This window comes from Microcebus murinus, chromosome 1 (assembly GCF_040939455.1).
Source record: "Microcebus murinus isolate Inina chromosome 1, M.murinus_Inina_mat1.0, whole genome shotgun sequence".
NCBI lineage: Eukaryota > Metazoa > Chordata > Mammalia > Primates > Cheirogaleidae > Microcebus > Microcebus murinus.
The window spans coordinates 27,632,527-27,649,242 of NC_134104.1; the positions used below are offsets into that span (position 1 = coordinate 27,632,527).

The 16,716-nt window shown below is 33.5% G+C and overlaps 1 protein-coding gene across 1 annotated transcript in view; it reads right to left on the reverse strand.

Moving 5' to 3' along the window:
• LOC105883091 (multidrug resistance-associated protein 1-like) overlaps positions 1 to 16,716 on the reverse strand; it is a 79,177-nt gene that overhangs the window by 46,933 nt on the left and 15,528 nt on the right. The window contains exons 5-7 of the mRNA XM_020284744.2: positions 12,172 to 12,349; positions 4,370 to 4,624; positions 2,236 to 2,301 (exon numbers count right to left, since the gene is read on the reverse strand). Of these exons, the coding sequence (XP_020140333.2) occupies positions 2,236 to 2,301; positions 4,370 to 4,624; positions 12,172 to 12,349 (499 nt within the window). The remainder of the gene's footprint in view (positions 1 to 2,235; positions 2,302 to 4,369; positions 4,625 to 12,171; positions 12,350 to 16,716) is intronic.

Consider the following 16,716-nt stretch of genomic DNA (forward strand, 5'->3'; position numbering starts at 1 on the left):
TTCTACTTAAGTCAAAATATTTCCTTGAGTTATGATTTTTTGGAGGCTAGGTGCTGGGCAGGAGGAAGAAATCATCATCCTCCAGCCTTATGTCCCTTGCACCCCTCATAACTTATTTCTGAGCCAGACTCTGGTAACATTCCAGCTCCAGGCACAAGCTCCATAGCAGTTTCTGCCTAGCTCAATTCTGTCACTCTTCCTACTGGTCCAACTCCTCATTTCTGTCTACTCCCCATTTCTTCATAGCTAAACTTTGTCCTGGGCTTCCCAATTTCTTCAAGAGAGATGTCATGGGACTTTAAACTATCCTCTGAAAGGTGATTGGTATTTTGAGATCATGAACAGTTTTCTGAGACAAAAAATAGGGGGAAGCAGGATCATATAATGGCTCTGACAAACATTTTAGAATGAGATAGACCTATGTTCAAATTCCAGCTCTATCTCTTTGTGATGCTTAATTGTATGTGTCTACTTAAGTGGGCTATGGTGCCCAGTTGTTTGGTCAAGTACCAGTCAGTCTAGATGTTGCTGTGAAGGTATTTATTTGATGTGATTAAATTTAAATCAGTAAATTCTGAGCTATGTAGATTTGTAAGCTATCATATGGGTGGGCCACATCAAATCAAGTGAAGGCCTTAAGAGAAAAGACTGAGGTCCCCTAAAGAAGAAAGAATTCTGCCTCCAGACTGAAGACTGCAGCATCAACTCTTGCAGAATTTCCAGTCTGCAGGCCTGTTCTACAGAGTTCAGACTCACCAGCCCCCACAATCAGATGAAGCAATTCCTTAAAATAAATCTCTCTCTCTCTCTCTCAAACCTTAATATACTCTGTCTCTGTACACTTAGTCATGATGCTTAGCTGCTCAGTGCCTTTGTTACCTAATTTGTAAAATAGGAATGAGAAATATTTTTTCTTGGGGTTTATAAGAATTATATGAAGAAATAGATATAACGTGGTAAGTACAGCATTTCACACATAAATAGTAGAAATTCTCAGTATTATCCAAGAGAGGCTTTATAACACATGTTATCAGACCCCACAGATACTGACTGCTCTCACTTTTAAGTTGCCCTCATTGCCATTTGCACCTCTAACAATTTTCTAGCATGTTCTTTGCTGAGACTACTATGTGAAGCCTTGGACTTTGCTCAGATCTTAAGGACACATTCTGCTATTTCAACTACAATGTACTAGTCCTATTAATAATACAAATTTTCTTTTATGAATATCAATATTTAAAACTTATAAGCATTACATTGGTTTACATTTTTTGGATGCAAGGTCTATCAATTAACCACTGAGAGTTGCATTAGAATCATATTAGTTTGGAGTGTATGACCTTATTAAATAATTCAAGGTAAATTTCAGAGCTACTTAGGCTACTGAATTTCATATGAATAAGTGGATATCAGTATCTTTTCCAGGCTTCTTCAATATAACAATCTCTTTCACTTTAGTAAGTTACAATTTTGTGAAAGTTCTGCATAGCACAATACAGAAGAAGCTTTATTGATTGTAAGGTGAATCAGTGTGTACATATGGTGGGTACATACTGTGTATATAATAACAGATGCACCAGATAGAGGGGATTACCAATGCCATTGACAAAGCCAAAAAGAATTGTCATGTGGGCTTTGTAAATTTTGCCCCTTAGAAAAATGTGATGCGGCATAATCTAGGTGCAATAGAATTTGAAATTATGTATATAAAAGTTCATGAGGTTTCACTCATTTGACTGCAGAGAAAATATTAGTGGCATGGATGAGGTAGCTTTACCAAGGAAAAAATAATTTGCAACATATAATTTGTAGAATAGAATTTATATGGTCATTTGTATTCCCACATAAAAAAAGCCAAATGACATCTCATCACTTCCCCCATATAAATAAATCTGCCTTTATAATCATGGCAAGGTTATTGCATTTCTTGCCTGCTTCATCTCATCTCTTCCCACATTATTCCTTAAAATAAATAACATTTTGTGTCTTTTAGGATATTTGTATTTAGTTGTTGGGTGGCAAACAAAAAAGGGATGCCTGCATTTTATTTGGCTTTGCATTTAAATGCTATCTTAGCAATAAGGATTACTACATATCTGCAATCTGAAACCCCCACCCAACAATTATACATGTATTGTCATTTTGCAATATTGAGAATAGTACAAACTATAGTTATTGACTAATTATTGCTATACTCTAGTCAATTCAAAGGCATATCCCTTTTATATATATTACCTTAATTCCATGTAAGATTTCTTTGAGTAGTTTTATCTGTTTATCTTTGTTCTTTTTTTGGCTTTTCTATTTAATGGAAAGAAAACAAAAGCATATTTGACAAAATTGGTAATACTTTTACTTGTATGGCTATAGCTACTTCCTAAATATAGTCTATTTTCTCTATTTTATATAAGATTTAGTTGAGAAAAACATCTTACAATACATACACAATATTATTCTATTGATAATGTTGGAAAATAGTTATAACTAGGTAACTATAACCTACTTATAACACCCACCTATTCTATTAAAATAGAATAAATTTCCAAAAACTCTATCAGCTATTTATATATATATGTATATATTTATAACAGAAGTGTCACAGGAATAATAATAAGGCTCTCTATATATTAGATTAGTTCTTTGGGAATTAGAATAATTAAAATGTATATTTCAAATACCAGCTGTTTTCTTTTTATAAATACTATCTAATTGTTGCATATTTATTCAAATATTTAACAATTATCATAATATTTATACTTATTGTTTGGGTATTGCTTCTTAAGGGTTTCTTCCACAAACATTGCCACTTAATGTTATATGTAAAAGTAAGTGTTTATATGTCTTATGAAGAACACATTAACACTGATAACATTATTTGCATTATTTAAACGTGAATTTTCTATTTCATATATTTGCACATAATATTGAAATCTCTATGAAGGTTCTGAGACTCTAGATTAAAGTTTCAAAAATGTATTTCCATTTCTAGTAATTTGACTTTAAGTGGCCTTATTTAAAATCCAGAATTTTTTAAAAAAACTAGATTAAAGGGATTCATTATAATTATAAGCAAAACTGTTATTCTAAACCCTAGTGTCTTTAATACTTCTCCTTCATAATTATATACTATTTTCTAGTTTTTATCTTAAATATCAATCATCTTTGAAAATTTCAGAAAAATATAACAGAAAGTGTTTTTTATCACTTAAATGTATCAAATAAAAAAACTTCCTTCTGTCTAATTCCATTCCATAGCAATTTTTATTAATATTTTTATTTTTATTAATAAAAGACTGCTGCTTTCTCTCTAGATTACTTCTATGCTTATACTAATACATTTATAGCTATGTATCTTCATTTATTAATATTTATCTTTATCATACACATGTACAGAGGTATAGTCACATCTTAAAAATTGGATTAATTATATAAATACATATGTGCATGATATACATACACAGATGTATATATTAATATACACATATATATTTCTTTAATATGATTTTTCCCCTAATATATGATTAAGACATTTCCAGATCAATACACATATATTGCTAATATTTGATGCATTTAAAATAATGAAATATGGTTTCGTAAACAATACATTTGTGCCTGCGTATGTTAGTTTAACATGTTAAATCGTATGTCTTATCTCAGTGTGATTTCCTGCAGTACAGTAAGCTGTGCTGTTTCTCCATTCCTACGAATACATCATAGTGCACACTGTCTGATACATGGTGGGAGGTCAAAGCACATATTGATAGTAACATGAATGATTGACTGAATGTAAAGGAAAAATATTAAAATTAAATCAGTGAAGCATTTACTGTGCACTTGCTGCATGCAGTCCACTCTGCAGAGATTGAGGCATACCCCTACCTTCAGGCTGCATGCATACCATTCCCTCTGCTTGATATATCTTTTCTTCAGACATCCACATGAATTACTGCTTTAACCTGTTGATATGCCATTTCCTTCCTGAGGACTCTCCTTCCCCTGTACGTAAAATGGCACTCTTTGATCATCTATCATCTTATCCTTACTTATTTTTCTTCATATACAGATTGCCAAAGGGTATTATGTTATATATATATTTAATTGCTTGTTGCCTGTGTTCCCCACTAGTCCCATGAGAGCTGGAACCTGTCAGTTCTTGCTGATGTATTCCTCTGCCCAGAACAGTTCCTGGCACAGGCTGGCTGCCCAATCATTTCTGGTTAAATGAATGTGTGAATGGCAAATTTGGGTGGCTTCCATTTATAACCTCTATTTTCCATATATACAGAATTAGCTTGATGTCACTGTTGACTCAAGTCAGAAAACTCAGTTTCTGTTTGAAACATGTAACATGAGACAGTCATTTTCTTACCTTCAGCTTTTTTACTCTAGTTGCAGCTAATGCATTTATTGGTATAACGAACACAAGGACAGCCACCCCTGCTAATACTGCTGAACCCAGCTCTTGCCAAAGGAGATATATGGCCATCAGAATTTGAAAAGGGCCTGACCAGAGGAGATTGAGGTTTGCTGTGAAGTCCATGAGCTGCTGGGCATCTGCTGACATCAAGTTAATAATTTGGCCAGTAGAAAACTTTTTTCGAGAAACATTTGACAAAAGTAGGGACTGCCAAAAAAGAAGCAAAATATTTTAGAGTTCTATAGATTATGAGGCATCTTTTAATGAAACAATGGTAAGTTTTAATGTCTACTTTTAATACATTTATGAAAATATACAAGGTTATTTATGTTTTGGGGTCATAAAAATAAAAAGATAATTTTTAGGTGAGAAACATAATGATTGATCAAATTACATAGTTTTGGAATTCCTTGAATATTGGTAGAGAGTAACATTTTGGTTTCCAAGCAAATAACTCTTTATAACTTGTTAATTACAAAATTGCAAAAATAAATCTATTCTGTATAGATTGAGGCTCCCCTCCATTTGTATCTCCAGGATGCCAAACCATCTCAATGTTACCAGTACAAAGTACATGAATGAATCAATGAATATCAAATGCATACTGATGAATAGTATTAAGTTAAAATTTGTGGAAAATTAAAAATAGACATGGCTCCAATTTTCCAGGTAATTACAGTCTACCTGTGGAGCTACATACACACAAACACAGGCCCATTCTAACTGTAGAAGCAGCTAATAAGGGTCATGGGAACTTGGATAAGAGTATTGGAAAGGCTTCATGGAACAGATGGAAATATTTCTTTTGTTCAAAGGCCCAATTCGTACTTTCCACCTGTGCATGCTATTTAATATTTACATATTGAATCCAACATCCCAATATGTGTATCTGTAACTTCTTACTAATGATGGTGATAGAAATCCATTTGTTTAATCATCCACCCATTTAAAATTTCCAGTGAAATATATAAACAACTGTTAAAGTACTGGGGGATTTGTATTTCTATTGGAAACCAGGCAAATATGCATTCACATACCAAAAACTTTATGGAATTTCCACTACATTGATTTAAAGAGAGACAAGATAGTCAGATACAGGAGGTACTCGAAATCTATTATTTGATAAATTAATAATTCAAAGGAAAAGCTCATCTGGAATATAGTAGGCAGGACCCACAGTGGAACACCTGTAACATTGCCTAATTTCAGGCTGAAGGGCTATTTAATGCAAGGTCGGGGTGAGGTATAGGGTCCAGTGGAGGGACTATACCCGTCTTGGTAAGTTCATAAGACATCAGCATCCCTGTAAGCACAAGTCTCTAGGGCTACATTGTTTACATTTCAGCCCAGAAATTAGAGACATTTCTGCTACTGACTAGTAAGGAGAACAGTTAAACTGATGATAAAACAGAATGACTACTGCCATAAGAGGGGAAAAAAAGGAAAAAATATTTAGTCACTATAACAGTTAAGCTTATATTTGTATGTCATATGTCCTCCAAATGTAGGTTTTGAATTACGCCCTAGTAAGCTACTATTCAACTAATGAGAAGAATTAAAACAATGGAAATCCAAGAGCTATACTTTTCATTTTAGTAAGGCTATAATAATTTTTAAGAGCAATCCATTGATCTAATAGAATCCACTCCCAACTTATAAACAAATATAACTTCTTTTCTCCTATTCTTTAAAAAATATCTATTTAGTTTTTATGGGAATGTTAAAAAAATGAGTATTTCAAATTAACTGAATTATCCAAGGAATCAAATAAATACCCTCCTCTTGGAAAGAGGTATTACAAGAAACATGAGAAAATAACTGAATATGTCCTTGCATCTTTACAGATAAAAAATATGATATTCATCAAAAATGAATTGTATTACTCTAAATGAATAGAATTTGTTTTCAAGCTGAAAGCACAACTGTCAAATTTTTGAAAAACACAATGCATCTATCAAAAGTCCAAATGGATGCTACAATAAAACGAAATTTGTAAACTGGTAAATAAGTTAAAAAATGTTTTCCAGGAATTAGAGAAAACATTTCAAAGAATGAAATAATGAAAGGAAAGATTTAAGGAATGGAGAAGAGGTTTGGGAAATCACACACACACACACACACACACACACACACACACACACACACACAAAATATAAATGTATACATAAAGGTATATATTTATATTTATACTTCTTTACTATTTACAGTAATAAAGAACACAGTCTCTAGAGCAGAATGCATGAGTTCCAAGACTAGCCCTCCACTTTAATAACTTTATGGCTTTGGTTGAGTTACCTAATTGCTCTGAGTTTAAGTTTCTATCATATATAAGACCATTATATCTACATCTATCTCTACAACTGAATGTGTATCTATGCACATAATAGCACTTAAACCACACACACACTATGTATATAAACACACATACATATATACAATATATAAACACATATACATGTATATACATACTGTTATTTTCCAAGAAAAGAATGAGAAGAAATCATTAAAGAAAATATAGAAAACAGTTTCTCTGAATGGAATATTTTAAACCAAAAAGCCAGGAAGTACTAACCAAATTTGTTAAAATTTCACCTCCTATCATCTTGGTGAAATTAAAAAGAAATCCTTATAAGCAACCAGACAGGGAAAAAATCAAAACAAAACAGATAATCCTAAAATGGTAGGGATGGAGGTGAAGGATTGGCAGCAGTTCTCTTTGTCATACCTAGCGTCAGATGACAATGTTGCAATGGTTAATGAGAGTGTATGAAGAACATACTTTGATATCTGTCCATTGGAAATATAAGTTGTTCAAGACCTTTTGAAAAATACTTGGAAAACCCATTAAAATTAAAATTATTTCCCTCTCTCTTTAGCCTTGGAAATCCCACTCTTAGGACAAAAACACAGATATCCTTGCATGGGAAGGATTTTTTTTGAAATATTGCTCATAGTATTTTAATAAATTAAGGTTACAGACACAGATAGAATATTTTGTAACCATTAAAAAGTATAATTAGAGTTATATATTGGTGAGATGTCCAATTTTTGAACACACAAGGGAAAATGAAAATTTCAAAAAAAGGTGCTTACAATGTCATCCAAACTTTAGAAAACAATGAAATTCACCCAAAATAAAATATATATATATATGCTATGAGTGAAGATGATAAGCAATGAGAAAGAGGGCAAGAAAAAAGAAGAAAAATATGACAATAATAAAGTATAGCATATATGAAGTCTGTGGATTTATTTAAACATATGGATATATGTAAGAATAAATATATTTAAAAATAAAAGATTAAATATAAAAGCAAATCACAAAAAATTATATTCAAAAGGTACTTTCTCAATATATTTCTCATGAAATATTACTAAGTAAATAATAGATTACACAACAGTATGTACCAAATATGTATGTATGTATGGAAAAAATATTGAAAGAAAATATATCAATGCTTATCTCTAGATTCTAGAATTATGGACAGTTGTTATTTTCTCTTTCAAAATTTATGCATTATACACATTTTCTTCAATGTACACGAGAAAATAATCTTTAAAAATTAATTGCTAATTAATATTCCACTGTATGTATATATCACCTTTTCTTTATCATTCATCTATTGATTGATTACATTGTTTTTAAATCTTGGATTTTATGAATAGGAATGCAATGAGCATGAAATGCAGATATCTCTTCCAGATCCTGATTTTAATTCTTTTGTATATATACCCAGAAGTGGAATTGCTGGATGACATAGTAGTTCTATGTTTAATTTTTTGAGGAGCCTCAATATTGTTTTCGACAGTGGCTGACCATTTTGCATTCCTACCAAGAGCGTGCAAGGGTTCTGGTTTCTCCACATTATTGCCAAGACTTGTCCTTTGTTTTTTTTGATAATGCCATCCCAGCAGGTGTGAGATGATATCTCATGGTTTTGATTTACATTTGCATGATGATTAGTGATGATGAGCATTGTCTCATATACCTGTTGGCCCTGTTATGTCTTCTTTGAAGAAATGACTACTCAGCCTTAAGAAAGAAGGAAATTCTGCAATATGTGACAGCATGGATAAACCTTAAGGGCATCATGCTATGTTAAATAAGCCAGACACAGAAAGACAAACACTGCATGAGTATTTGGAATGATGTATTTTAAATGATGTATCTAAAATGGTCAAATTTATAAAATCAATGAGTGGAATGCTGGTTACCAGGGGCTGAGGGGGAGAAAAGATTGAGGAGTTATTAGTCAACCAGTACAAAGTTTCAATTAACCACATAAGATGAATAAGGTGTAGAGACCTGCTGTATATTTTATTATAGAAAACAATAATGTATTTTATTCTTATAATGTGTTAATATGATAGATCTCATGTTAAGTGTTCTGACAATACTAAAAGAAAAAATGTTACTTTCAGAATATTATAGAAGGGTAAAAGTCATCCTATAATTGAATGTTGTGTATATGCCATTTCTAACATTAGGAGAACCAATTTTTCTTTCAATATTTTTTTCTGCCAAATAAACTTTTACATTTTCATAAAAGACAAAATTCACAAGCTATGAAGGGCAACACAGTTACCATTTATTGCTAAATTATACAATCTAAACTGCCTTTTGTTATACGAAACAATTTGAAAGAATATTGCAATAGGCACCACAATTACAGTGGATGGTGCAACATTTCTCGAATTGTCTGATAGAAAGTATTTAAATCTGATAAAAGAGAGAAAATGTGACTCAGATAAAAAGAAAAGGCCCATCTTTAAAATCTCAAACAATGGAAGAAGTTTGGGAGTTTCTACATACTCTTCAATCAAAATAAAAATCAGCCAAGGTACATCATTATCACAATCATTTTTTCTAAGAAACTCAAAGTTTCTATCCAAGTTTTAGATTCCTTTTCTATGGTATTTTCATATCCTGTAAGTTTTAGCTTGCACACACACTCACACAAGGATCACTGTGTGACTCATGTATTTTCGAAACTTAATTCGTTTCACTTATTCAATTATGCTCTAAGAAGATCCAGATGAACCAGATATAGTTCCAAGCCCTACAAACTCCTCCTATTTACTGGAAATATCTTGATTATCACTGAGTTCAATACACTATTATTTCATTTTATCGTCTGATGATAAAATTCATCTTGCAATTTCACATTCTCCCTCACATCTATGTGTTTGTTTCTAGACTCACTGCCATGACGCTAGTTCATATCTTTGTTTCCTGAGCTACTGCCACAGCTGTAAGGCTCTCCTTCTTTCCAGCTCCAATTGTTTTCAATCTTTTTGTCCCCATCATCCACTTTATGGCTTAACCGGATCCCAATTTCCTATAAAATTAAAGTACATTTTTACAATATACCTTTAAAGGTTCTTCTACTAAAAGATTTTAAAAAGCAATCTCTTCTGCCTTTACTATCTCTCCCCACTATCCCACACATGAAACATTGCTTCTAGTCAAATTAATCTACTCCCCATTATCTGAGCAAGCTTTGTACTAATTTCTGTACTTTTTTCTTCCATAGTATTCCAACAGCAGAACCTTTACCTCATGCAATTCATCCTTCAGACCCACATCATGCAATATTAACCATGAAACTTTTCTGACCATCCAGCTGGAAGTCATATATATCATTTAATGTGGAGCTGGAAATACCCTAAAAATCCTATCCCAATGATTTTCAACCAGAAGCACAAGACATGGTGGGCCTGAAGGTAGGGTCACATAACATCTATAAGAATGCATTCTTCAGTTCCTTTGTGTACCAAGAAGTGTGTCAGCGCTCACATTTCTACAAGGCTGTCCATTTTTCATCAAACCTAAGCATAAAAATGGACAGTTTGCCAGGGTCTTTGGGTCTTTCTTTCTGAAGGCTCCCATATCATGTGAAACTTTGATTAAATAAATTTGTTATATTCTTCTTTTGTTAACTTGTCTTTTGTTATAGGAGTGACCCTTATGATAGACAAGGAAAGGTATTACACCTTCCTGCTCCCACACAAGACTGTATTTTTAGAGCAGTTTGATGTTCACAGCAAAACTGAAAGAAAGGTACAGAGAGCTCCCATATATTCCCTGCACTGTATGTGCATAGCTTCCTCATTATCAACATCTCCCATAAAGTGATCCATTTGCTGCAACTGATGAACCTACACTGACACACCATTATCATCCAAAATCCATAGCTTACATTCAGGTCCACTCTTGGTGTTGTATATTCTGTGGGTTTGGACTAGTGTATAATGAATGACATGTATTCACTATTACAGTACCATACAGAGTAGTTTCATCGCCCTAAAAATCCCCTGTGCTCCACCTTTTATGCTTGTAAGTTCACATTCTTGTGCATTTACACTTATATGGAAGTTTACTCTTTTATGCTTGTAAATCTACCCACATCTCACACCCAAACTCCAATGCTTTTATCACTGAATGAAATCCTGCTTCATATTGACTGTATATCAAAAACTAGTGTTAGTATTTAAACTGAATCATAGATCTTCTCTTATCTTTCCTCCCTATTTGGATTTCTCATATACTACCTCTAGAATTAGGACTGGGTCAGCCACCCTGTCCTTGTATTGGGTTGTGCTCTACAGAGCTATTAATAAATTACTCTGCTGCAAGTTCAATTACCATTTACTGACTCAGTTGGTCTCAGGTCATTCTAGGATCTCTAAAACCACTCCATGCCCCCATTTTCGCCCAGTAGGGTGAAATGGCCTAAAATGTTTCCTGTCAGATCAGCCTAAATTGTCACACTTCCTTTCACTTATACCCATTCTATAGCTCACTCCATTTCAAGACTTCCTTTCTATATGAAAATGTTCTTAACTTTCTTAACTACAATCTTTGTAGATTTCCTGCACATCTGATCTTTTATAAAATCTGCATTTAGTTCCACATATTTATTACATATGCTGACACTTTCCTCCAATTTCTTGAAGACAAGGACTCATTCATTCATTCATTCATTCATCCAACTTTTATAAAAATTTATAAAAGCCACTGTCTTATACAATAAGGATATAATAGGTAAATCAGTTCCTATTCCAGAACTTAAAGAATCCACAATTTACAGGGGAGCACACCTGTTAATTGAATAATTGGTTGATAATTAGGAGAGAAAGTAAAATCTTTCATTGTTAATAATTATGACGTAAATAAAAAGCTCTGGATGGTAAAGAGGTGGTGTTTAAAATTTTATTTTCGAAAAAAGGACAAAGCAAATGTTACGGTTATGCCAGGAATTAGAATCAGCCAAGTTTGGGGGATAGGGCTTAGAACAAAAGAAAAGCAAACAATTATTGAATAGAAAAGGATGGCTTTGTTGTATGAAAAAATAAGGTAGATTGGGCAGAGGGAGAAGAAAAAGGTAGTATATAGAAGGAAAATGATTGTGCAAAGAGGAAATTTTATCAATGCATAAATATAGACAACCAGTAAAACATTCAATTCCATTCACTTTCTGGAGGTGAAGCAAGTGACATAACAGGAGACAAGGATAATCATTTCATGGATTAGGGCTGACTACAAGTTGTGGGGACTATAGGGAGAAATAACCCTATAGAGAAAAGAATGCAATCAACATTGAGTCAAAGTTCTTTTAATGTAAAACAAATGCATACATGAAGGACACCTTAAGAACTTTTAAATATACTCTCCTATTTTTCTAGTCCCCTTATTTTAAAGTGCATAAGGGGGCAGTCCATTTAGAAATTGGGAATTCCTTGAATTTTTTTACCTTTTTGTAGATCAGTCCAATTACAGCTGTTTTAATTTTTGCTGAGGTGAGTGTGTTAAAACGTTGATATTGCTGAAGGATCAGGGTTTGCAAAAAGACTACAACAAAAAGTGCCACTGCATAACCATAGCCAATCCAGCCAAAATCTGAGCTGTGTTCACAGAAAATGATCATTTGCCTGAATGTCACAAAAATTGAGAAAGGAAAAGAAATGTTAAACATCTGAAATAGTTAAATGCTTATGAGAGTTGAGTATTGCCAAAATGTTACACACACACACACACACACACTCACACATATATACCCCTACCTCTTCTTTTTCTCTGCTTGATCAATTTGGTATCCTTACCACCACCACCCCTTTTTAACTTAAGCATTAGATGATAAAATAAATAAAACAGGCAATTATTTTCACAGGCTTGTGAATAAGAAGTTATTTTCTGGTTTTTATATGGTAATCTCATCAAACAATTAACTGTTTTTGTCTAACTTCATTAGAAAACTTGAGGCATGGGGACATGTAAAACTTTTGCTGGGCACAATGTCTCAGCTACTTGGGAGGCTGAGGCAGGAGGATTGTTTGAGCTAAGGAGCTGGAGGTTCCAATGTGACATGATTGATTATACCTGTGAATAGCCACTGCACTCCAGCCTGGGCAACATAGTGAGACCACATCTCAAAAAAAAAAAAAAAAAATGCTTACTTTTTTCCCTCAAAATCATGCATTTTGTCAAATATTGGGAAATATAACAATCAGAACTTAAGTAGGGGATCTCTTAGAATGACACATTGATGCAATTGTTAAAGGCTTGATTTACATCTCATCTTTTACTGCTACTTTTATGCATAAACTATTTCCCTCTTCTCTACCTTTTCTTATTTCCTCTTAGGTTTGGTGTCAGCATGGTTATGATCATTAGGGTCACTGCTGGGGTAGAGAAAAATGGTGGAGATGGTTCTAAAAATAACTATCTTGGTTGCTTATTGTCTCTCGACTATTAAAACTCAGAGTGCCTGATGCCCATTGTTAATAACATTTTTTATGTGATCTCACCCTTTTATAAACTGCATCTATGTGACTGAAAATAATTTTAAAAGACTACATAGACTCTGAATAATGATGAAAAAATTGGGCAGATACTCTGAGATACTATAAATTTATATGTCATTTATTTTGCAGGCATACAGTTCTTGGTTTCTTTAAATAGTCCTTTCTATTTTATCAGTGAAAGTTTAGTTTGGTATTAGAGGTTTTGTGAATAGACCTTTTTCACTGTGAATTCTGAAGATGTAAAAATGTTCTTTGTCATTGTAAATGGCCATTATGAGTCAATCCATAGGTTATTAGAACAAGAAGGAAATCCTATGCAATTAGGTGTGACTATATGTAAATTTTTTCCCAAAGGATGCTGCATTCAAAAACTCATTCATTATATAAGTTTAAATTTTTAAGTGGAAAATAAAATTTCTAGGGTTTGATCTATTTTATTGATGACTTAGATAGCTAATATGTGAACAATTAAAAGCAATTTGTGTTGCCCAAACTGCTCTATCAAACAAATACTTCAAAATATTAACTTTATTAAAATCAGACTTTAGAATCAAATATATACCAGTGTCTCTAATAGTAAAACCTCTAGTTACTAACAATTATTTAGAACATTGTATATTCTCAATGACATTACATTTTTTGAATACCCCACATATATATAATAACAATGGGAGGTTCTGCATTTCTTAGTTGATCTCTATCAGATTTTACCTATTGGGACACCAAATTATTTTTTACAAAAGCAACTTACTAAATGCCTTCTTGGTCTTGGAATTAAATTTTCTGAAAGAGGAGAATTATTCTCTTTGTGAATATATCTATCAATTAGACCTTTTCTTTTTTCATAAAATCAAACAACTAAGTGATTATCGCTAGGTGCTATAGGGGTTCTACACATATTAATCCAGAATTATTAAAAATAATCTGTACTCAAGGCATGGAAAGACCATAAGATAATATTCATAGTATCAAATATGAACACTCATTTTTTGCTTCATATTAGAATAAAATCCATAAAGGGAGGCAAAGATAAAAAAAATCAATAAAAACCAATCTAGTAAATATTGAAAGTATTATTCTACTAGTAAATTAAGAAAAGTATTATTTTTATATGCTTTGTTACCTATATGGGTCATAATAATATGACAATGTGCATTCATCCTTAAAGATAGTCCTCTCCAGTGACTTTTCCTTATCATAACAAAATATATATGTCTCAAAATTATCTGATAAAATGAGCTCCTCCAAGGCCCAAATTATGATCATACAAACTCATACAATTCTTTCTGGTCACTCATTTGTTACTCAGTGTGGAAATTTTAAGGTTATTGAGCTACTCTAGAACGAAAAGTATAACTTTGGCTAAACCCACTTATGTAGTATTCTATTCAGGAAATTTATTTGAGTTATATGTTCCAGGCTTTGTGTTAAGAGTTAAGGGCACAAGAATTGAATAACACAGGATTCTTTACCTGGAGAAGCTCGTCAACTAGGCAGGAAGAAAGACATGTCAACTGACTTATTTCAATGAAAGATTGAAGTTCCTGTTTTGCAGGTATGATCGAACCGGTTTTTGACCAAGTGTTACAAAATGTATCACAAAATTGGGAAGACTGTTCTCTACTCCACAGACATTCTTTGGTAGCCTAGATGCTACAAATTTTTGGAGAACATAGAGAAGAAAGAGACATTCAAGTGCTATTATCGATGCAGTTTTAGGAATGATAGTGGCCACAGTGAGATTCTCTAATGAATTTCTTGAGCAGCAATCATTCGCAAATGGGAATCAGAGTATGACCGAAAATGTCTGGGAATTCCTTGCTGCTCTTCCCATTGAGAAGTTGAATCTCCTTCCCCTAACCCCCCTCTCTTTGTATTTTGGCTGACTTAGAGACTTGCTTGGCTAAGATAATGTGGCAGAAGTGACATTCTGAGATTTCCAAGCCTAGGTCATAAAACAACTTGTCTGAGCCTCTTGGAATATTCACTCTGAGGAAATACAGCTGCCATATAAGAAGTCCAACTATTCTGAGACCTCTATGCTCAAGCTAACCATTCAGAGAGGGTATGAGGAAAGACAGAAAGAGACTTAGAGAGAGAGAAATGGCCAATTTTAGTCATCTTAGCCCAGGCATCAAGCATGTAAATTAAAAACCCATGTTGGACAATCCAGCAGCAGCACACATGGAGAAGAACCAAGGTGACCCAGTTCACAACCAGAAGCAGAGCGCCAGCCATATGTCTCAGACCAACCATATGAGATAGCTACAGCTGCAGCTGTCTCCAGCTGTTCAAGATGCTCAGCTAAGGTCCTAATCGTTGTGGAGCAGAGAAAAACAATCTTTGCCTGAAATCCTGACTCCTGAAATTGTGAACATAATAGAATTGTTTTGTGCCACTAAATTTTGACATGGTTAACTTTGTAGTATTAGACAACTATACTAGGGCAGGAGAAGAAGGAAGAAGATGCTGGTCAATGCCTCTGATAAACAGATTTCTGGTCACACATTATATAACCCTATGGTGAATCTTGGGATATACTGAGGTAGGCGGAGCAGAGGGAAGGGGAAGGAGAGATCTGACATTTCATCTGGGGGGAGGGTAAATCCAAGCGGCATTTGGCTTATAATTCTAAAAGACATGGGAGCCAGAGAATTTGGGATGAAAAATGGCAGGGTCAGAAATAAGAAAGAAAGAGAGAGAGAGAGAGAGAGAGAGAGAGAGAGAGAGAGAGAGAGAGAGAGAGAGAGAGAGAGAGAGAGAGAAAGAAAGAAAGAAAGAAAGAAAGAAAGAAAGAAAGAAAGAAAGAAAGAAAGAAAGAAAGAAAGAAAGAAAGAAAGAAAGAAAGAAAGAAAGAAAGAAAGATGGCAGGAATAGTTTTCTGACAGCAATAAACACCTTCTTGCCTTGGATTTCCTAACACCATTCTCTCTTAGTTCTTTTCTTTCTGCACTAGCTACTCTTCAATATCGTGTAACAGATTTCCCCGTTCTCACCAACTCTACATATTGGAATAGCTGTTGGTTTTGTTTGTGAATGTATTTACTTATGCTTCTTCACTTATGCTTCACTTATGCTTATGTGGTCTCATCCAGAACAACATACCAATCCAATTTAGAATAATTCCAGTTCACCACTTTAGCCTGTATCTTTTCTAATTCCAGACTTATATAGGCAATTGCTTACTCAACCTTTTTATCTAGATGGCTGTGTTGGAGATCCCCCAAGACGACTCCCAGCTCAAAGATTCATTAAAAGAACTTACAGAACTCAGTATATTGTCATATTTATCACTATGATTTATTATGGTGAAAAGATACAAAACAAATCAGTAAAGAGAAAAGGTGGATAAGGTAAAGTCTGGGGGAAAACAAGCACAAACGTCCACAAATCCTCTTCCTATGAAGTTGCACAGAGCATGTTTAATTCCCCCAGCAACTAGTTGTAGCAACACATGTGAAATGTTGTCTACAAGGCATGAGCCAATTGCATAA